The sequence below is a fragment of the Protopterus annectens genome, chromosome 1.part1 (genome assembly GCF_019279795.1).
Source record: "Protopterus annectens isolate FY-2018-M chromosome 1.part1, PAN1.0, whole genome shotgun sequence".
Taxonomy (NCBI): domain Eukaryota; kingdom Metazoa; phylum Chordata; order Ceratodontiformes; family Protopteridae; genus Protopterus; species Protopterus annectens.
The window spans coordinates 760300152-760323923 of NC_056726.1; the positions used below are offsets into that span (position 1 = coordinate 760300152).

General features: G+C 41.2%; 1 protein-coding gene across 1 annotated transcript in view; it reads left to right on the forward strand.

The window, feature by feature from the left end:
- Nucleotides 1-23772, forward strand: part of KIF24 (kinesin family member 24) — a 2255161-nt gene that overhangs the window by 443203 nt on the left and 1788186 nt on the right. The window contains exon 4 of the mRNA XM_044087249.1: nucleotides 22553-22650. Within this exon, the coding sequence (XP_043943184.1) occupies nucleotides 22553-22650 (98 nt within the window). The remainder of the gene's footprint in view (nucleotides 1-22552; nucleotides 22651-23772) is intronic.

A 23772-nucleotide genomic window follows, 5' to 3' on the forward strand; every position in this document is an offset into this window, starting at 1 on the left:
GGGTTTTGTATTTCTTTCTGTTATTCCCATCATGGTAAGGAGATTCCGGCTGGAATCAGACCTCATTCCACTAGAGCTACTGCCACTTCCACTGCCTTTCTAAGGGGGGTAGCTACAAAAGATATTTTGGAAGCAGCCACTTGGAGTTCAGTACATACTTTTTCCAAGCATTACCACCTTCCTCTTTATTCTAAGCCTAGGGCTGGATTTGCCACTGCAATATTACAGGGCATTTTAGCAGCCCCTAATGCTTTATGATTTTGCCATCCTCCCTTTACCTCTGCTTTGGGATTCTACCCATATGTAAGGACTGCAGCAATGTGAGATGAAGAACATAGTACAGTTTTGTACCTACCATAAATGTAGATGTTCGAAGATCCACATTGCTGCAGTCCAATTTACCCTCCCTCCTTCCCCTCTGTAGTTTGGCATGGTTATATGGTTTGGGTGATGGTTGTTGTTGGGCAGGTTTTTGGGAGGTATCCTGTTTTTGGGCTGTGGCCTTTCTTTTTAGGGCCTTCTGACATCTGGGGCAAGAAAAGACTGAGGATATGACGTCGGTCATGCGCTTTTATACCCTGACGCTCTGATGTCAGATCTGAGCGCCCATGACCGACGTCAGCCTAATACTTTGGTATTCGGGCCGACCGAGGACAGCGAATTACCCATATGTAAGGACTGCAGCAATGTGGATCTTCGAACATCTACATTTATGGTAGGTACAAAACTGTACTTTTTTGTCCACTCCCATAGACATGGAATATCTGACAAAAGGTGTTCCAGTAGATGACATGGTGGTGACAGCAGCCACCAAGAAGAAACTTGCTGAAACTTCGTCTACCGTCCATCCGCTAACAAGGAGTCCCGGGCCATGGACAGGTATGGGAAGCGTGTGTTTACCTCAGCGGCCTTTACTCTGCGGTCACTGAACTACTTGATGCATTTTACAAGGCTCCAGAGAGATCTCCTAAAAGAGCTAGGAGATTCTCTACAGGGTAATGTTTCTGATGCTGTGGCACAGAAGGTCAATGCACAGATGTCTACCCTAAATTCCCTTACCAACTCCTTCATGAGGCTGATCTCATATGCAGCCGACGGAGCGAGCAGGGCAGCGGGTTCCGCAGTCACTGTTAGGAGACACTCCTGGATGCATGTGTGTAACTTCGCGGAGGCCTTCAAGTCTACGTTCACCAATGCCCCATTTGACGGTTCATCGTTATTCGGAACCAAGGTGAAGGACACTCTCACTAGTCCGTTTTTCCATGTCTTCTAGACCTTACCCCAAGTGCCAGAAGGGTGGGAAAATGTGGTTCAGGAAGTCGCAGAGATTTTTTCAGGATGCACAAAGTGATTCCCCCTCCAGAGGCAGGGGAGGGGGTGGAAATTCAGGTAGACGCCGCCCTAGAGGCAGAGGAGGCCCACGTAACTAGGGGAACAGGTGATTCTTTTCGCGGTTCTCCCTACCAGTGCTCCTGAAAGGAAGCCTGACTGTGTGTCTCTGAAGCTGGTTGGGGGTCGCATTTCTTTATTCCCAGAAGCCTGGCAAAATGTCACCCAAGACGAGTGGGTTTTAAAGATAATTTCCAGAGGTTATCATATTCCCTTCTCTTCTCCTGAATTTTCTAACAAGGCAGAATTTAAGTTTCATCAGCTAGACATTCATAGACAATTGTATTTCTCTATACATATGAGAAAAGATTTCAGGAAATCAGATCAACTGTTTGTCTCGTTTTCAGACACTAGACTTAGGGTTCCTGTCTCTAAAGTAACCTTGTCTCGCTGGATCTCTAATTGCATCTCGTTTATTTATGGTTCCAATGGCAAAGAATTACCCTTTAAAGTGAAGGCTCATTCTACACGATCTGTGGCTACCTCTACTACATTTCAGGCTAAGATGTCTAGAGTTACCCTGGAGTATCCCTCTTTGAATTTTTATGCCTGGGATAATAATTTGTCCTTTATCATGGCTTAGCTGCAGAATGGTCTGCCACTGTTTCATGGTCACTGTAATGTAATTAATGTAGTGTGTATCTTATACAGTCGTAAGCAACCCTTTATCCATGTGTGTGGGGTGCTGTCAAATGCTGTTTTGTAATCTAGTCATGCCATACTTACATTTATTCTCCCAGAGGACTTTGCACATGTAGTTCCAGATTCTGTGGGGAAAGTTCTATGTTATGTAAGACATTGTAGGATGTGTGGAAAGTACAGTTGCAAAGTTGAACTTAATATAACAGTAGATGTTTGAATGATCACTGCTTTAGTAGCCTTAGCTATGTGGGTTATATCCTGCCAAAGATATAACTGCCAGACAACTTCCAAAGCTTCAGGGCATCTTCCACGTGCCCAAACTATCAAGCACCTCTGGCTGAGCTGGCTAAAAGAGAAGTTTGGGTGCAAAACCCTTCAGAGCTTTCCTGCCAGTAGAAAGGGGGAGGTTGAGCCCTGAAAGGCCAAGGCTAGGACTAACAAAAAATAAATGTCCACACACCCTAGCATAAAAAATACACGCCAAAAAAACAAGGGGGATGGAGGGGGGAAGTGGCTACTGCAGCAGTGATCATTCAGTTGTGTAAGTTGAACTTACCATAACAGTACATAACTGTATTATGTTCTTCATATTGATCACTGCTGCAGTAGCCTTAGTTATATGGTTAGATTATCATAGCTAACTATATTTGGGAGGTATAGGAAAAGGGTCCAGGAGTCCCAGGAGATTGATCCTAGCAGAGCTTGATCTAGACCTAGAGAAGGAGTCCAGTTTATAGTGCTTTGTAAACGTATGTATAGAAGACCAAGTAGCAGCTTCTAGAATACTTTTAGAATCCAACCCCTTTCCAAAAAGCCATAGAAGAAGCTGAGATCATTGTAGAGTAGGCCGTGACCCTGTCTGGAATAGATTTTTAATGGTGAGTATAACAAAAGGTAATAACCTTAGACAGCCATTTGGAAATAGTGTATTTTGGCACTGGTTGTCCCTTCTTACCTTCACAAGAAAAGAACAATTGATTAGATGATCTGAAAGATTTAGTTCTGTTAATAGTATCCGGATTGTCTGTGGACATCCAAGTTATGGAGTATCCTTTCTCCCTCATTTTTAAGTTCAGGAAACAAAACAGGGAGATGGATAGTTTGACTGAAAGTAAACTCAGATATCACTTTAGGCGTAAAAAGAATTAGTTTTCAGAGAAATCCTGTACTTGTGGAAATGAGGTAGGGTTGACTCACCATAAGAGCTTGCAACTCTGATACCTTTCTTACAAAGGTCGGAATAATCAATAAAACTCTTTTCCATGTTAAGAACCTCAAGCCAGCCAGATTAGCTGGTTCAAATGCAGCAAGTGTTAAGTTTCTCTAACACAAAATTAAGATCCGAAGGCGAGGCCACCGGTTTACTTGGAGGACTCTTATGCAAAATCCTTTCAAGAACATTTTGATATGCAGCTGCAGTTCAGTATCAGTTGAAAGAGAAGTATCCATGGGTAAACATGCTGAAATGGTCAGTAAATAAACCTTGATAGAAGAATAAGAAAGGCCATAGGATAATAACTCACAGAAGTATTGTAAAACTATAAAACAACTAGCCTTGAATGGGTGCTGGCTATGTTGTTGGCATGGCACCAACTAGAAAACCTTTTTCCATTTACTAATATATAATTTTCTAGCAAGCTTTCTTGCCTCCATTACTACCTGCTACACTTCCTCAGTAAGCAGGTGCCCAATAGGAATTAGGACCCATTCAGCCAGGCAGTCAATTGAAAATGACTGATGGGGTATATCAAACACCCCTGTTCTTGTGTGACTTAATCCATTCGGTGAGGAAGCTTGTGGTGATTACCCCTGGCCATTTCTAAAAGTAGGGAGAACCATGGTTGTCTGGGCCAAAGGGGAGTCACCTCAATGATCTTGGGGGGGGCGGGGTCCTTCTTCATCTTCAGAAGTTACCTGGATGTTAATGGAAAGGCATACAGGAACATTCATGTCCAAAGGAAAAAAAAAATAAAAGGTATCTGTCTTCCAGGCCTTTTTGCATGGAGTCCTGGAACAAAATTTTGCCAGTTGATTGTTTAGAGAGGAGGCAAAGAGGTCTACTTGAGGAACTTCCCACAGATGGATCAAATTTTGGAAGACCCCCGGATCTTGTTTCTATTCATGAGGGTCTGCTCTGGTCCTGTTCAGTTTGTCTGCCACACAGTTTTGCGCATACAGGATGTAGGATGCCTGTAGAATGAGACTGTGCTGTGAAGCTATATCCCAAGCTAACATGGCTAGTCTGCAAAGTGGGTACGACCTGGTTCCCCATTGCTTGTTCATGCACCACATCACTGTGGTATTGTCTGTAACCACTTGAAGTCCTGGGAACCAAAGATGGTTCAGACAATTGAGTGCCTTGATTAGGGAAACACCTCCCCTTGATCATAGGATCATAAGATCATAGGTTACTAGGCTAATGGCCCTGGAGCCCTTACAAGCCTAGGCAAGAGTTTATCCCAAAAAAGGAACCTCAGTCAGCACCTGTCGTCCCTGTCAATGAGGGACACAGGTGGAACCCCTGGGACATATTTGTGGTTTCCCATCCACTCATCAAGGTTGCACTTGAAGAGGGTCAGCTAGGTACTCTATTTGACATGTATGGGAAGTCTATTCCAGAGATGGGTCAGCCTCTGGTTGACAAACCTGTCTTGCCAGCAGGTTTTGTTGATGTTTCATATTAGATTTACGCCTTTCGAGTGGGTAATGCGTGAGATATTAGACTTATGGATATGGAGCATCTCTAAGTGCAGGGTCAGCTATTGCCTTGTAGGTGACACACAGATCACATCTGAGCAATCTATACAACACCAAGTAGAGTGCTTGCATCTCTCCTTGGTGTCCCACACCTCTTGCACTTTTCTCTCTCCTGAAACTGCTTCCCAAGCAAAGTCTGAAGCTTCTGCAGTGACGGACTGCTTTGAAGTGGGAAAGGAGAAGGGGAGACCTTGATTTAAGGATATCTGTTGTCTCCACCAAGTGATTTCTCTTCTGTCAAACCCCAGTACTGTGATCTGAAAAGAAAAAGGGTGTTGATGCTGGGACCAAAGAGAGATTTCAAATACCACTGTATGTTTCTCATATGGAGTCTTGAAAGGGGTATCATGAGAGTTATAGATGCCATGAGACCCAAAATCCAGAAGTATTATTTTGCAGTGACTGAAGTCTGAGTGGAAAAACTTAGAAACAGATTTAAATAAAGATCTGTTTTTTCTTGTGGAAGAAAAGCTGTTTGAACTGAGGTGTCTAGAAGATATCCCAGAAACACAATCCTGTGTGAAGAAGTCAAGAAAGACTTTTGAATGTTCTTATGGAATCCCAGCATGTGCAAGAGATCTCACTCCCAAGAGACAGAATTCTGACATTTTGAAAAAGTCTGCAAAAATAAGCGAGTAGTCTAAATATGTAAGAATGTGGATACCCTGTAGCCTGCAATGAGCCATAACTGGAGCTAGAGAGTTTGTGAACAGTCTTGGTGCAGTGGATAATCCAAAGGGTAAAGCAGAGAACTGATAATGTGATCCAGACACACAAAACCTTAAGAAATGCCTGAAGTCTGAATGAATAGGAATGTGATGATAATCATCTTTTAAGTCTAGTGTTACCAGGATAGGTGAAAGAGGAAGAAGAGCAACAGGTTGTGATGTGACATGTTGAATTTGGGCACCATCACAAACAGGTTTAGGAAAGAAAGATCCAGAACTAGTCTCCAAGCATTTTCTTTCTTTGGGAGTAGGAGCATCCTTGAAAAAAAACCCTTCTCCACTTTGGAAGTAGGAACAGCATGTGATGAAGAATAGGTGGAAACAATACAGTCTGATCTGCAGGATAAGGAATGACCCTGGAAAGAGTTTCCTACCACTGAATGATTTTCAGAACCCATTTGTCTGAAACAATCTGTTGCCAAAGAGAAAAATGGAGATTCAGACTTTCTGGAAGAGAAAGAGGGCCAAGGTGGGAGGAGGGGTCCCAATTCTTTTGAATACTTATTCAGTGGTCGCGTGGGTTTCCTCCGGGTGCTCCGGTTTCCTCCCACATCCCAAAGACATGCTGTAGGTGGATTGGACACTCTAAATTGACCGTAGGTGTGAGTGTGTGCATGTGTATGCCTTCTGTGGAAGGTTGGGCGCCGGGCTGGCAACTCAACACTGTAAAACTCCACTGCCAATCATGAGCAGACAGGTGATCCGCTGTGGCGACCCCTAAACGGGAAAAAGCCGAAAAAAGAAGAAGATTCAGACTTGTTGGCGCATCCTTGGTTTTGGGAGGTTTGAGACTTCTTTTTGGAACCCCTTTGCTATCTCTTCTTAAATGTCTGTTTACTTGAATTCTTTATTCTTTTGACACTGTTTATTCTGTTTTTTTTTTTTTTTGCTGAAATTGGAGGAGGAGAAAGAAAATCCCTTGGGCAATTTGGAAAAGGAGGGCTGAAAAATCTGGGTCATTTTGCACCTTTCAGTAAATCTCTGCCCAAGGAAGATTCTGAGTATGCTTGTGTGTGTCTGTGTGTGTGTAAAAATATCACTGATTTTTATCTGTGCACACACCCAGTAATGTCAGGATACAGACATTATTGTTCTGGATATCAGTAAAAAATGTAACAAGTAATTATATTTCAAATGTAAGACATAAAATATATCACAGAACATTCAGACACTTAGATCTTCTTGGAGTCGGTGGCCTCCCATTCAACAGACTGTATAAATGGATACTGGGCTCCCTTAATCATCCTTGACTCTGTGGGGACCCCCACAAAAGCTGTTGCTGATTGAAGAAAAATGAAGAGAAAAAATGTATCAATTTTCTCACTGAGCTGTTTAACCTGAACAGTGCCGAGATTTTACCCTTTTAGGATAAAGTTTATAATAGTCTCTGGTTTCAACCACACCCATTCTAGAACCAGCCCTGCTCAAATGTGTGTGTACAGAAATCTGCTGTAGTTTATAGGGGGGCTGGGGATTGTGTGGCTATTACAACTTTAATTTTCATCACAGTCAAACCTTAGAGGTGTGCACTTGAAGTCATTATAGTTCATGTTTGAGCTGAGGACAGTGTGGCATTGTTTATTTACTTTTCTCACAGACCTCATAGGTGTAAAAAGAAGGTTACTATAGCTTGTGTAGGGGTGGTGTACTCTCTAGGAGTAACAAATTAAAATATATTACTGAAATCATTCTCACAATCACACATCAGGTACATATACAGGGGGCTGACTTTGAGGGTTAGGGGTGAGGAGGCATGCTATGTATATGTAAGTCAGCAGTCACTTGAAATATATGACTAAGGCAATTTGAACCTCTGCTTTCATCCCAGTCTAACACCAGAGGGATGCATAGGCAGTGACTGCCTTTTGTGGGGGGGGGGGGGGGTTAAGGAGGCAGGCAGTATTCCCAGATATGATTTGTGTATCCTCACAGCAACTGGCGTACTAGTTTATTGTAAGCCAATACTATGTCAGCTTTGAACATTAAGCCTTGGGCACAGCTTATGTCTTCCTTGAAAGAAATAAAATAAGACTAAAATTATTTTCTTTTTCATGATTTTTGTTTAGGTCACCACTGAAGTAAAATGCTGAAGAAAATGTTCTAAAATTCATGGCAGACCATCTGTAAACCTATGGCTCCATGAGCCCTGGCTTATCTGGGTTATTTCCTAAATGGTTATTACTATGTATCTTGGTCAGGAAAGGTCTTTTGAAAGGATGTAAGGACAACTGAAGCTGAACAGCAGCACCAAATTTCTTTCCTTAATCATAATTTCTGTTCAAGCCATTATTGGATGAACAGGTTGTGTAAAAAGAAAAAAAATTAAAATGCACTTCAGAGCATATAGAAAGTTATGGTTTCTTGAAAAAGCTGAGAGTAAGGCAAAATGTGAGAAAAGGAAGAAAAAAGTAATGTGCTTGGTATGGGGAGCCCAAAGGGGGAGGGATCAGAAAAGAGGACTGGAGGGTGTGCGGGGGGGGGGGGGGGTGTTGAAACAGTATGTCAAGTCATCACTTCATTTAAGTCCAGACCTGCTAGACCTGTATATAGAGTTAATGTAATGTATCATTGTTGCAACTAAATGCCAGTAACTGTAAATGTCCCTTTGTTAGACAGCAAAGTGTGGTATATAGGTTTGTTGTAATGTGAAAGCTTGTCGCTACAGGTCTGTCTGTGTGTGCTACTCCTAAAGGTTTGCAGTGCAAGCTAAAAGGTTTCTTAGGAGGGGTGGCATTGACAGGATGATACTTATACTAGAAGTGCCTAAGGGGCCCCCCAACTTGACATTTGCTGGGGGCCCTCAAAATGCTAACACCGGCCCTGCCAGTGGCCATGGCCCTGGAGGAAGTAACAACAGAGTCATATACACACTGCAAACAATGAGTAGTGACCTGTGCAATAGAAAAAACTAAGTTATTTAAAGATGTTTCCTCACAAGAAGAAACTGTAGATAAAACATTCCTCATACTTTTCACAATATGTCAGAATAAACTTTAACATATGAACATGACAATTTAAGATTCTGAAATTCAAAGCTGCAGAAGTATACACTTGTTTACCGTACTTGTCAATAATTGTTCCATCCTTATTAGATAGAGTAGGATTGGAATTAACTAAGTGTTTAGCAGCAGAGGAGTCAACTAAGGCTATAGCTGCTGGCTAAGGTTTGGGAATAATGTATAAAAATGTTAAAATACTGAGGAACTTTATACATCCTATCTGCCTTTTTAGGAATAGCTGGCTGACTGTCAGAAAAATTGCAGGCAGTAAGACACATCCTCTAAAGCAGACAGGACAGGAGAAATGAGTATAGGTTTTGAACATCTTTCTGTAATAATGCATAGTATTTTTTGAGAGATTGAGAAACCTTAGTGTTCTCTCACTGAAAATACTGATACATTCTAGCAATAGTCTCAGAGAAAGCGAAACCCCCACAAGCAGAGTTGGAAAAAGAGCTCTCCTCTGAGTCTGAATCAGAATCTGAGGAAAAAATCCTGAATCCATCCCTGCATCCTCCTGTTCAGGTTCAGAATATTGAATTGCTTCAGGAAAGGAGGCATCCCTCTTTCTTTTGCAGGAAACTACTTTATAGGTTCATAGATTAGTACTAAGCTAACTGCCTTTGCGAGCCATTTTAACCCTAGCCAGTTATCCCTTGTGAGACTCAAACCCTGCACCTTGTGTTTGTAAGGCAAACACCTTAACAATTAGGCCACCCTCCCAACCCTTACAAGAAGCATCAGTAGCCTGAATTAAACCCTGGGCCAGTCCCAGTAAACTACTCCTGTCCAAAGAAATTTGAGGAGGAGTAGATACGTAACTGGTTTTCTGTTAGTTTTTGACAGGAAAAATAGGGCCAATCGTGTTACTAATGGCAGCCACTGCTTCCCCCGGGATGGGCACAGCATTCTCACACAACAGGGAAACCTTCACTTCTCCCAAGACTGACGAGTGGTTCTCTCTTGCCCACTGTGGGAACCCCAACAGCCTCATAGGATGTAGCTAATCCCCAGTCCATAGTGGCTGTAGGTGCTATAGCAGAGGGATCTGGGGTAAAAGATAGTTTGAGGTACAACAAATGGCCACAGCAGAGTCACCCACATGTGGCTGAAGCAAATTGTTAGCCTGCTGTCATGGCAAAGGCTGTTTGCTTAACTTTTTCTTTTTGTGGCTGGAAGAATCTGTTCCATGGTCAAGCCAAAAATGGTGCCTCTGTCCTTGGTAAAACGAGCAACAGCTCCAGATGTCCTTTTATTCATATGCTGCTGTATTCATGACATCAGGGAGTTTGCCTCTGGTGAACTCTCATATGTCCAACCGTTATACAAAAGTTAAATTCTACCACTAGGGTGCGCGTGATTTCCCGCACCTCTCTTAGACATCAGTTGTAAATGGATGTCAGGTGTAAAGCAGACATCAGTATGCACCTCTTCAGAACTTTTCTGCCGCTTATGTGACTGCCAGCTCCAGTCGTTGCATTGCCAGTAGAAGCGTTTTCCTCACATGACTTCAGATAAGTACCCCTTAGGGGTTTTCTTCTTACTTGCTACTGTTTTGGGTTACATGTAGGAAGGGCAAATGTAGGTGTGGAAGACAAATTCCACATAAAGATTCGCATGACCTCTACCTATTCTGCCTGGGCCACGAATACAAACATTACACCTGTAGTATTTGTTAGGCATTTGTCCCCAAGACCCTCAGAAGCCGTCTTGCAGCCTTACAACTATACCTTGAAAATCAGAGACTCAAACATCTAGCATCTAAGATCAAGAAAGCCAAAAGAGTAGGTCCAAACAGACTGTTGCACACTCCACTCCAGCCGTCGCTCTCGAGGCTAGTGAAGGCACGGAGTCCGAGCCGGAGTCCTTGGAGCTTCCTTCGGCAGAAGGCCTGTAGGAAATATGTCCTTTGCCCAAGTTCACATCCCGGAGGGAATCTCAGGCGTCCGATTTGGTCACTGAGGGAGAAACCAAGGCTCATTATATCCAAAGGCCTGCTTGTGGTATATGAGAACATAGTCTCTGATTTAGTGGAATGCTGGCTGGCGTCCGGCCCTCCTACCCTCCATCACATTTCTGAATCCTGTCCCCCTGAGACCCATAAAAAGAGGAAACAGAAAACTAAACATATTTCTCAACCTCTGCCTGCTTCACCTGTTGAGCAGCCTTTGGATTGGCAGCTATTCACTCAAGGCCTGCTCAATGCCTTTCTGGCCTTGCATCAGGGCTTGGCGCCTGCACAGGCCCCTATGCCCTCTACCCCTAAGAGGCCTGCCCCAGATGTCTTTTCAGGAGAAGAGGATTCATCTGATGATGAGTCCTTCACCTACTCTTCTCAGATTGCTTCTCCACTGGGATATACTTTACCAGAGGAGGAATCCAATGGCACTGACTCCCCTGGTGAGGACCTCACCTTTGGTGCAATCATCACCAAAATGCAAAACTTTTTCAAATGGGACAGCAGTCAAGTGACAGTGACCCAAAAGAGATACTATGAACCTCTTCAACTGGAGTCTCCCGGCCCTTCTGCTGTGCCCTTAGTACACCCTGCTTTTCTGGATGCCTTCCTGGCTGCTTCAAAAAACTCTGATTCACAGCCTGCAGCACCGAAGTATCCAGATAGATTCTACAAGGTGCCCGAGGAAGCTACCTTCCACTACAAAGCCCCTTCTGCATACCCTGCAGTTATTTCCATGACAACGGACAAAACCTAAAAGTTACTTCCCTCCACCTCTCTACTGCCCTCTGACAAAGAGAGCAGAATGATGGAACATCTGGGAAAGAAAGCTTATTCTGCCACCCTAGCAGTAAGAGCAATAAATTACCAGATGCACATGGCTAAGTATTCCTTGGCTGTTTTGGTAGATGTGGTTAAGCAACTGGAAGAGCTCCTTGACTCTCCTGCTAAAGCTAAGATTTCCTCTCTCCTGAACTCCTGCACACAAGTGACCAAACACACCATTAAGTGCAGCTACGATGCTGTAGAAGCATCTGCAAGGGCTGCTACCTCTGGATCTGCCATCAGAAGATACTCCTGGTCGAGGCTGCAACCCCTCCCTGATGACATCAAAGCTAAGCTTCTAGATGCACCCCTGGACAACAAAAACCTGTTTGGTTCAGCAACTGCTGAATTCTTTAAGACCCTCCTGACCGAAGGTAAGGAACTGCAGGAATTGAGACATATCTTTGTCTCCCCAGTTCCACGCTTTCAGAGAAATTACCCAGTTAAAACTTCCTTTGTCAGGTCCTCAGCTAAGAGAATACAAGCTAAGCCTAGAAAAGAGCACAGGAAACAGCTCCCTTCTAGGTCTGTCTCCTCCACTCCATCCTCTAAACAGTCCTTTCACCCTGACACCCCTCTATCCATGTGCCTCTCCCTCACCCTTCCTGCTTGGAAGCAGGTTATCCAGTACTCCTGGGTCCTATCTATCATAAAGCAGGGATACTTCATGACCTGGGAGACCAGACCCACTACCAAAGGCATCCCTCTTCCACCCAAAGACCAAATCCCACTTTTTCCTCCCATCCTGCAAGAACTTCTTGCTCAAGTAACCATCCAGGAGGTCCCGTCGCCTGCAAGAGGAAAAGGATTTTATTCAAGAATTTTCCTGGTTCCCAGGAAGGAAGGTCCCTAGAGGCCTATCCTGGACCTATCTCACCTCAACACTTTCCTCCAAGTCCCCTCCTTCAGGGTGCTCTCTCCCCCAACCCTTCTGCCACTCATTTTGCCTCAGACTTTCCTAGTGTCCCTGGACATAAAGGATGCCTACTTGCACATCCCTATCGACCCTCTCTTCAAAAAGTACCACCGCTTCTCTGTGAACTCTACACACAATCAGTTCTGTGCTTTACCCTTTGGTCTGTCTATGGCCCCAAGAGTATTTACAAAATGTCTGGCCCCAGTCATGGCATTTGCCAGGACAAAAGGAATACAGCTTTTTTGCTACCTAGATGACATCCTTATCCAGGCTACCTCAAGTTCAAAGGCCTTGCAACACCTGCAGTTCACCATCTCTTTCCTTACAAGTCTGGGATTCACCATAAATCACAAAAAAATCATCCCTGACACCCTCTGAGGATCAGGTGTTTCTAGGATGTCAGATTCTGACCAGGGGGAAATGATGGCTTGCCTGCCACCAGAAAAGATTGTGACCCTCACATCTTTTCTCCAGGGGATCATTCCTCTCAAAATCATCTCAGCTAGGGAGTTCCTCAGAATCTTAGGATTCATGGACTTTACTATCCCCATGGTCCCCCTGGCAGGGCTACATATGAGGAAGTTCTAGTAGGATTTGAGAAACATCTGGAAGCAACATCTACATCCTCTAGAGTTCATGGTCCCCATGCTTCCTTGCCTGTCCAAAGAGTTAAGTGGCAGATCTCCCAGATTTAGTCAGCCCAGGGCCTGCCCCTAAAGCCCACATGCCCAGAACAAGACCTCTTCACAGATGCTTCAGACACAAGCTGAGGAGCAACCCTAAGAAACGGACTGTGAGGAACACATGGAGCCCCACTCAACAAAAAGATCACATCAATATCAAGGAAATGAGAGCCTTGATACTAGCTTTGGGTATTTTCAAGGGTCAGCTTCTCTCAGGCACCCTGAGGTGGTACACAGACAACACAACGGTGCTGTGGTACATCAACAAACAGGGGGGACAAGATCTTACATACTGTGCAGACTAGCACTGCAGGCTTGGCAAACAGCACTGGAGAAACAAATCCTTCTCCAAGCAGAATATATCCCCTCCACAGAAAATGTGATGGCAGACTCCTTAAGCAGGACCATGACCCTGGCTCACGAATGGATGCTGAACAGGGAAGTGTTTCTGGACCAGGTCCATCAATGGGGTATTCTGAATGTGGATCTCTTCACCTCTCCAATGAACAGACAGCTCCCAACCTTCTACTCCAGGGCACCTCACCCAGAGGCTTGGAAAGTGGACGCTCTATCAATCTCTTGGAAGAGGATGTATGCATATGCATTTCCCCCTTCCCTTTCATTCAAAGAGTCCTTCTGAAAATTCAGAAGGAATAACCTCACATCTTGCAGGTGACTCCCTACTGGCCAAAGCAGCATTGGTTCCCTCTTACTATTTCACCTAGCCAACGGCAATCACCACAAGTTACCCCAGCGAATGGACCTGTTTACACAGGACAAGGGAACACTCTTGCACCCTCAACTGTCCACATTGACTCTCACTTTGTGGGTGTTAGGGTGTGATGGGTTCCTATCAGATAGTCAAAATTCTGCAAGTTCGAACCTCATATGGTCGAGATCATAAGTTTGAATTTGCAGAAGTTTGAGCGTTTCACCGAAAATTTCTGTAAGGGGAGGTTTCCGTTTTGTTCAATGTAGTGCGATCTTGGAGTTGGTATATTTAAGTAGCGGGGGGTGTGGAGGGTGCAGGGGGGCTTGCCCCCTTGCTAACAACAGTTTATTTGTTTATTTTTTTTGTTTGTTTTTTATCCATAGTCAAAATTTTTTTAACTTCAATCAGGATGGTTCGAACATTCCGTGTTTGTAGTTATTAAACTTCGACTATGTAATGTAGACCCCCTTCAGACAGCTATATACAGAGGACGTGATCCAGGTTCTGCAGGAGGCTAGAAAACCAACTTCCAGAAAATCCTGCCTGTCAAAGTGGAAGAGATTTTCCTTATGGTGTCAGAAGAACAGCCTATAAACCACTGACAGCAAAGCCCCCAGTGGTCTTGTCCTACCTGTGTGATCTCATGAAGTCTGGGCTGTCATACTCTTCCATGAAAATCCACCTGTCTACCATCTCAGCTTGCCTGCCCCTGGTACCTCCTTTAGCATCTAGATTAGAGGTCAAACCTTTCCTGAGAGGGACTCTTCACCTCAGGCCACAAAGGAAGCCAATCCTGCCTCCTTGGAACCTTAACTTTTTCCTAGAAAAGTTGACTCTTCCACCATATGAACCAGCCAAAGACTGCTCCCTCCAGCACTGCACTTAAAAGACCATACTCTTGGTGGCCATAACCTATACCCGAAGGGTCTCCAAACTCCAGGCCCTTATGCCCCCCCCCTTCACTATCTTCCACAAGGACAGGGTATGCTTTTGTACTAACCCCACATTCATGTCCAAAGTGGTAAACAACTTGTCTTTAAATCAGACTATCAATCTGCCAACCTTTTTCCCCTGTCCACAGAACAGAGCAGAGAGGATACTTCACTCCCTAGATGTACATAGACAGCTAAGGTTTCATTTGGTCAAAACCAAATCCTTCAGAAAATCTGACAGACTCTTCATCTATCTCCTACCACCCTAGAGCCCTGGGTCAACCTGTTTCCAAGCAAACTATATCCTCTTGGCTATCAAAAACCATTTCCTTTTGCTACACTAACCATGGTAAGTCACTTCCAGCCCCAGTTAGGGCACACTGTACTAGAGCAGTGTCTTCCTCAGGGGCTTTCCTTAAAGGATTGGACACAGCTGCTATCCTAGAAGCAGCTACTTGGTCCTCAGTTCACACATTCACCAGACACTACAAACTGGATATGGTCTCTAGAGCCAGGGCAGGATTTGCCAGAGCCATCCTCCATGGGTTTGTGGAAGGTGCTTCTGGTCTGTCACCCCTTCATTAGGACAAGGAGCTCTTGCACTCTCCCTGATGTCATGAATACAGCAACATATGAATAGAAGGACATAATATTGTTGTGTAAGAACTTACCATAACCTTAGATGTCCTTCACTTCTATATGCTGCTATATATAACCACTCCGTTGTCGCTGTATCTGGTGGCATTCAGTTCTGAAGAGATGCTTGCTGATGTCCGCTTTATACCTGACATCCGTGTACAACCGACATCCGAGAGAGGCACGGGACGTCATGTGCACCCTAGTGGTAGCATTAAACTTTTGTATAACGGCTGGACATATGAGAGTTCACCAGAGGCAAACTCCCTGATGTCATGAATACAGCAGCATATAGAAGAGAAGGACATCTAAGGTTATGGTAAGTTCTTACACAACAATACTTTCACAAAAGTTACTTTTTGACAGAAAAAAACAAAGTAAAATGTACTTTCAAACACTGTGGTAGCCCCACAATCTTAAAATAAACATAATTTCTCCACCGAAAATAGCTTATCATTTAAACAACTGTACCTTTAAACTGATAGAAATTAGTACTTTTTTTTAAATATGTTACAATCTCAAGACAATCCATTAAAACAAAACACTTCCAGCTTTAAAATAACTTTCCTGAAGAGGAAATTAGTAAGACAAAAAAATAAGAAAATAAGAAAATGGAGGATTTTCCCCAAAGGAAATGTATCTGACCAGATAAGAGAAGCAAAAGCCAACCACTGATCCTCAGAAGTCTCAGAGGAGCACACTCTCCAGTGGCAGTAAAGCTCTGAAAGCCTTCACTCCCAAACTTGTTTTCTAGTCAGCTTAGCTTGAGTTGCTTGACAGTTTGGGTACATGGAAGGTGCCATGAAGCTTTGGAAACCGGCCAGGTATTATATTCTTGGCATGATATAACCCATATGACTAATGCTACTGCAGCAGTGATCAATATGAAGAACATTAAAAATTGTCAACATCCTGACCCTTTGTCACTTTTCGGTAGATCAACTCATTTATTATACAAATTTGATAAGGAAATATCTTTATTTCAGTTAAAAAATTATACTGCCAGTTCAACTGTAGGTATGCATCCAGATAATCCTAATACATCCTGTGTACTTCCAGAAATGCTATCATGCAACTGCGATGGGGTTTTATATGAGAAGATGGTTTATACACCTAGTACCTATGAATTTGAAACACAATTATCTAGCACATTTGTTATTATGGCATAGCATTATGTCGTCACAAAGTTGACTCAGTTAAAAATGTAAAACAATCAGTCATAAGCAGGAACGCAATGGCTTACAAATACGAGTCACAGTAAACCATAAAATCAAGCTTTTCTTTAAAAACAGAACGTCGTTTATTCACTGCAGTTGCAGTAAGCGCTTTCACCAAAAACGGCTTCTTCAGACTGTACAAATGCAACAAATTCACAGTCTTTATATACCCAAATCAATTAAACATCCCAGTTAATCAAACAATTAATGATCTTGTCAACCAATATCTGGGTGTAGCTTACTTGGTGAGCTTTTCATTTGAAAACAAAACCAATACATACTTATAAAATACATTAGAAAAACCACATATAAAATACTAAAAACTACAATAAAAACTTCATTTAATGTTTAAACCTTCTCCCTATTCTCCTTCTTTTTAAAATAGGTTGCAGGCTGACTTTATCATTCAGTCCAGGTGGATAGTCAGCCCTGCATCTAATAATCCACTTAGTTTCTAGCTCTAATGTATAGGACTCCAAAGGGACATGCACATAATTTCACCTTTTTTGTTATACAGACTGTAAATAGTAGTTTAAGGGGAGGGGACTTGGAGTCCTATACATTAGAGCTAGAAACTAAGTGGATTATTAGATGCAGGGCTGACTATCCGCCTGGATTGAATGATAAAGTCAGAAGGAGAATAGGGAGAAGGTTTAAACATTAAATAAAGTTTTTATTGTAGTTTTTAGTATTTTATATGTGTTTTTTCTAATGTATTTTATAAGTATGTATTGGTTTTGTTTTGAAATGAAAAGCTTACCAAGTAAGCTACACCCAGATATTGGTTGACAAGATCATTAATTGTTTGATTAACTGGGATGTTTAATTGATTTGGGTATATAAAGACTGTGAATTTGTTGCATCTGTACAGTCTGAAGAAGCCGTTTTTGGTGAAAGCGCTTACTGCAACTGCAGTGAATAAAGGACGTTCTGTTTTTAAAGAAAAGCTTGATTTTATGGTTTACTGTGACTTGTTGTATTTGTAAGCCATTGCGTTCCTGCTTATGACTGATTGTTTTACGTTTATCAATTTTATCGCAGGAACGCTGCTCTTGTTGTGGAATACCTGTGTAATTTGGATTATCAGTTAAAAATGTAACTAATTCTAAGAAAAAAAAATCTTCTTTCTTTCTTTGGTTAAAATAAGTCTGCAGATTTTCAGGCTTAAAACATACCTTTGATATAGTGAATGCTGTTACCTGAGCTATCTTGATGGTCATAGTCATATGCAGGCCTGCCTGGCTCCTAGTGGACTTTCAGAGGATACACAAAGCCAAAACTCTTGATATAACACTTACAGGAAAAAAAAATTGTGCTTAGTATTCCAACCTTAGATCGGTAAAATCCTTAAATGAGAAAGGAAAATTATAAGGCAGCATCAGAACTAATACTTTCCATCCTGTTCCTGATTTCCACAGAAACCCAAATTAGATGACTGCAACAGTGAAACACGAAGAACATCTGCAGTCTATACCTACAGTTAAGATTTTTTTCAAACTAGGTAAGCTTAATTACTGTAGATAGATTAATCAACCTAACTGGTTTGCTGCCTTAAAGATGTAAGCATCTTGAATTTTACCATCTCTTCCCAATTGTCTGCTGTCAGATATGTACAAAGATTACTAAAGCCTGTCAAACAGCCTCCTTCCTGTATACTAGTTAAATCAAGACAGTACAACCCCCCCCCACACACACACAAAGATTAGTAAAGGACTGCTTTAAGTTGCTTTATTTTTATTTCTTTGACACATTTAAGTTTAAAAGAAGTCTTAGATAATAGCTTTTCATGGTTCTGGTTATACTACCTCACTCACTTCCGCTCTTACTACCTCCTGCCGTACCACCCCCTTTACTCTATATTACCCTCTGTGTTTTTTAATCTCTCTTCCTTCCTATTATCTCTGTCTCTTGATTTATGTAATTAACCTAATGGTGAAAAAGAAACTAGCAGAATAATTAAGGGATAATGTAAATAGTGCACATGCTGCATATATAATACTAACACTACTACTCCTAGTTTTTGTACAGTTAACTATCTTCTAATGATACATCCTGTTGTTGTGCCCCTTCCTCAGATATGTAGCCTATATTTTTGTTTCTTACATTTGTAGTATTTTCTTGTGCTGGTATGGGCTGAATTTGAAAACAACATTAAAAACAGACACTACTTGAAATTGGTCACAGAAATCTGAGGCGGAATAGAATTATACCCAGTCTGAACCATGCCAGTCAGAGCCTGAAGTTACAAGCATGGTGTATAAGATGCTGGATTGCAACTCTACATGATTATGAAGTGAAAGTCAGAAGAATGGAGGTGTGTGTAATGTGATATTGTAACCTTTCTTTTCATTTTTGGTAACTCTTGTCTAAAAATGGATGCTGGAGGGCTGTCCTGTCGAATCAAGCTAAGAAGTGCACATTAATGTGACTTCTAAGGTTATGTTTAGAATTTATATGCCCTTGACCACTGTCAGCTACAGGGTTAAAGATGGGTAGGACATGACAGAAACCTACTCTTAGTGCACAGAGTGGAAAGCAGGGAGAGTGCTGTTCCTTTTTACCTGAAATCATAAACAAAACTACACTGCAAGGCACTAATTTTAACTGCCTTCTCACTGCAATTCACAGAGGTAGGATATGTTTTTCTGATTTTTTTCCAAAAACTTCTTAAGGAAACAAATTTTAGAGCATAAAATCCAACAAATAAGAACAAAAATCCAAAACCAAATGAATAACAAGTGAAAAGAAAATATGCACAGAGTACAGTTCTGTACAGTACTTACAAAAGATAGTGTAAGATAACCTTTGGCTTTTAAGTTGGCATTTTGAGGGCATATCAACTTAATTATCATAAATAATACTACTAGAGTTAATTCAGATTTGAAGTAAAATATGTCAACCATTAGACAGAATAATTTCATGGATTATAGTAATATACTGTTATGCCTATATAAAATAGTAAAGATAAATTTTTGAGAAGAGACCGTGTTTAGTGCAAATGCTCGTGTACCTTTAGCTTGTGGCACACTTCATATTGGCAAGTATCCTAACTCCTACCACCCTGATTCCCTTGCACTACCACTAACCTAACTATCCCCTCCCAGAACCCTGATTCTAACCCTAAAAACAGCTCATGATCACTGCCTAAACCTAAAATCCACCTCTCTGCCTAACCCCCCCAGAACTCTCTGCTCATTCAGTAAACCTAAAATCCCCCTTTCCTCCATAATCTAGTGCTAACTTCCAATCACTATCTACACCCAAAATCCCCCTCCTCTCCCTAAACCTAAAGCCCTCTTTCCTAATTCCCTTCCCATGTAAGAGTTCCATGACAAGACCTTGAGGGCATCTGACCATTGTGGCATCTGTCAGTTTGACCAGCTTCTTGGCCAAGTGGGGGGCTGGGAAGTAACTGCTTGAGCCCTGGACTGCAAGTGCCTGGATTTCAATCAGCTTGGGCTGAATGGGTTAAAGTAGCACCAATTTTACAGAATTTGACGGGTAGAGTATACTGTTAGCTTAGAAAAGGAAGGCATGATTTTTAAGCATCCTCCAAGCAGTCCTTGTCCAGTTAGACTTGAATATTGGAGTGGACCAACTAGACAGAGAAAGTCAGGATGTGATGGTACTTCGCTTTCTCTTTAAGTGATTGAGTCTGTGGAATTACTTTAGTTTGTAACTCATCTGAAGAGACCATTCAGACCATAGCTTACAACGCTGGTTCATCTGTATCTATATCTATCTATCTATCTATCTATCTATCTGTATCTATATATTATATATCTCTATATATATTATATATCTATATATATCTATATATATATATATATATATATATATATATATATATATATATATATATATATATATAATATATGTGTGTGTGTGTGTATATATATATATATATATATATATATATATATATATATATATATATATATATATATATATGCGTAATTGTTTGCAGTGCAATCATCTAATTGTGAATATAGTCTGATCGTCATGCAACAAATTTTTGGACAGTCTCTTAATGTCACGTGGGGGTGAGTGGCGATGGTGTGTAGACATATACTCTAAGGAGTCTCCTAGTCTAGCCACCTGCATATTTAGGCCTAATTTCTTAAAGAAACTCTCCCTGCATAGTGGTATTTGCTGCCAAATGGATGTGAAGCACTCTTGACCATTCCATGCTGCAGAGGCAGTACAAATCAAAATGCTAAATAAATTGTGGCTGGAGCACCAGTGTCACATGCACACTAGCAACAAGTAATCTCTCAACATAATTACTTATTTATAGATCGATTTTCATGTAAACCATTGTATTCAAAAGATAACTGGAATTCGAAGACTTGTGAGTCTGAGTCTTGGAATTGCAAAAGTGAGTGAGTAAAAAAGTACTTTTATAGATATATGCAATACATAGGATCATAGGAGGTTACTAGACTAATGGCTCTAGAGCCTTTTTCAGCCTAGTCATTCATGGCCTAAATTTCTCAATTATCAATGCCCACAGGCTAGAACATCTTTGGTATATTCTTATGACTTAGGGCATCTACAAACTGCCCCCGTCCATAAGGGCCACATGGGACAATCCAGGGGTTAATTTGCTATTTCCCATCCATTGATCCAAATTGTGTTTGAATAGGCTTGAAGTAGAGCTCTGTTTTACATCCAAGTCTGCAGCATCATTGGAATATCCCCCTTTCTCCAAAGAAGCCTAGAGAAAACTGATGCAGACCATCCTTTCCAAAGCAATGTGGTTTTCTAACCATGTCCTTCCATACTGACAAATATTGATTCCCCCCTGGAAAGACATCAAACACTAAGCCAATTGTTAAAGTCAATCATCTTTGGTTCATACTGTGGCATCATCCTTGGTGAGGATAGAATGCTCACTGCAAGGCACATATCTCTCTGAATGTGTTTCAGGCAGATGTCTCTTCATATAGTCTAGGGAACGATTTCTTGGGTCATTTAATGCCCACATAGACTATGATAGAATCATACTGGTATCTGTGGTGTAATGACTTGAGTGCATGAGTAACTTGGCTGATTCTGCTTCCAGATGAGCAATTAATCATTATCTTCTCCTTTTTCAGTCTGGTGAATGGAACATCTGTGTGTTGTGTAGTGGAGCCCTGTATGACAAGAACCCTGGGTAATGTGCTGCTTTACCTTATGGGCTTTGCTCTTGGAGCTCCATGGGGTGTAGCCATATGTGTGGTGTTTGGCGTTGCTTTTTGTGAGTGCTTTAGAGATTGCTGAGGAGAGGGGTTGCCATTTATATAGTTAGCAGGTCTTTGAGGTTTGGGAAGATTGCTTTTTAGTGCTTCAGCATAGGTTGGCCTATGTGTGTGGTGGAAATTGTGTGGTAGATGTAGTGTGTGTTCTTGACAACCTTAATTGTATGTGAGATTTTGCTTCCAGTGAAATTGTATATGTGCATCTCTTACATACTGTGTTTTTTTAAGGATTAAATGGTTGTCTGTGAACATGAGACAATTACTATATTGTCTCAGGATGCCCATATCTATAAGCTGGCTACGGAGACATTTGCAAATTCCATAAACATGCTGTCCGGACCTGTATTTGGGTGTGCTGCAGTAGGTCGTGAACTGTGCAGTTGCAGCTGTAGAGGCCAGTTCAAGCTGCATTTGGCATTATGCTAGTCAAATAAATATACTTTATGAATCAGATGTGCTTATCTCATAGATTGCAGCAGGTGCTGAGGTGCAGGTTATTCATGAATCCTGGCTGTGTTCTATGTACAGCCAATTGTATGTATTTGATTCTGTGGATTTTGTGGATTGCAGCTTGATTTGCATTGTAATCCTGCTGTGTAGCTAAACTGAGTTGACAAGAAGCCCCCGTCCATAAGGGCCTTGTGAAAACAGGATTTAATGAATGCAGTGAGCCTTTCTTAGTACCTTACTGTTTCAAAAACAGTGGCATAAACGGGTTTGAACCTAGACTGGGTGTACTGTATTAGTTGTCCTAGCCCGTTTTTAGGACAGCTAGCACTTTTTTTTAAATAAAGACATTGTATATATATCTTACCAAATGTAACCTATGTGGATTTTCATATATATTTGCCTCTATTTATTGAATGAGATAAATAACAAACTTGCATTAATTAAAAATATTATTTGTTTTTTTCAGCATGTATTTTATTTTGATGAAGTCTTTAGTGAGGCATGTAGCAATCAGGATGTGTATATGAAGACTGCTCACCCTCTAATACATCATATTTTTAATGGGTATGTTATTTTCCATTCTTTTTCAACTGGTATTTTCATTTTTATGTCTACTTTTTATTACTTTTCAGCATTTTGCTCTTTTAAGAAAAGAAACCGTTATAATAAACATTTTTGTACACGGTAATAAAATTGTTTAAAATAATTGTATTCATTTTCAACAATGAATCAGCTGTGTACAGAATTTTAGTGATTGATTCATACAGCTTGAAGGATGATGAGGTGGCTTTTTTACATAACCAGCCCTATATGCACTTTCCTCTAATACAGTGATGGTAAATACATTTCCTTCTGGACTAAATTCAGAATATTGTTGATGTAATTAGCTTTATCATTTGAGACTTCACAGACTTGGTCACAGAGCAGAACTGTAATATAACTGATTAACTACAGCAATCATTTTGAGATGGTCTATATATTTTCTCCTAATTCTGCCATAAATGCAAGCTATTGTAAGATGAGACTTTAAGATCATTCACACTATAATCTTACATTCTGTCAAAAAACTTCAGAAGCTCTAAAACAAGTTAATTTATTGCCTTGAGATGGAGCAGATTCGTGAGCCCAAAAGCTGTCAAACTGGTAATCTGAATACCATGTTCAGCTAACCAAAAAGAAAGCTTTATGTGAGGGGACCCCCCCCCCCCCCACAACCCTGTTACTAGCTTAATATTTGCACATCACTAGGAAAATGACAAAATAGTTTCATAGCTTTGGGAAGAAATGACTTGAGATTTACTTAAAAGTATATTGAGTTATTATGAGGCAAAATCCCCATGCAAGGTTTGGTGGTTCTTCCCCTTTAAAAAAAACAATATTATACTTAAAAAAATATATATTATACTTTTGATGAACACAGTTCACCACTTTTCAGACTGTAAGCTATCTAACTAGAATCTTCAAGCTACCTTATCATTATTTCAAAGTATACAATAATTACAGTTACAAGAGGATGAAAGCTCAGCATTTAATGGTTTACTTTGTTTATTCATTTGTTAACTGGTTATTGCTTAGTTTTTGAGTGAATAGCACCTGCACAACTACTGAAAAACAGGCGGAGTGGTTGTTTTATGCATTTAAAATTTATATATTTTATAACTTTAAACAACAAGATTTTTCTACAGA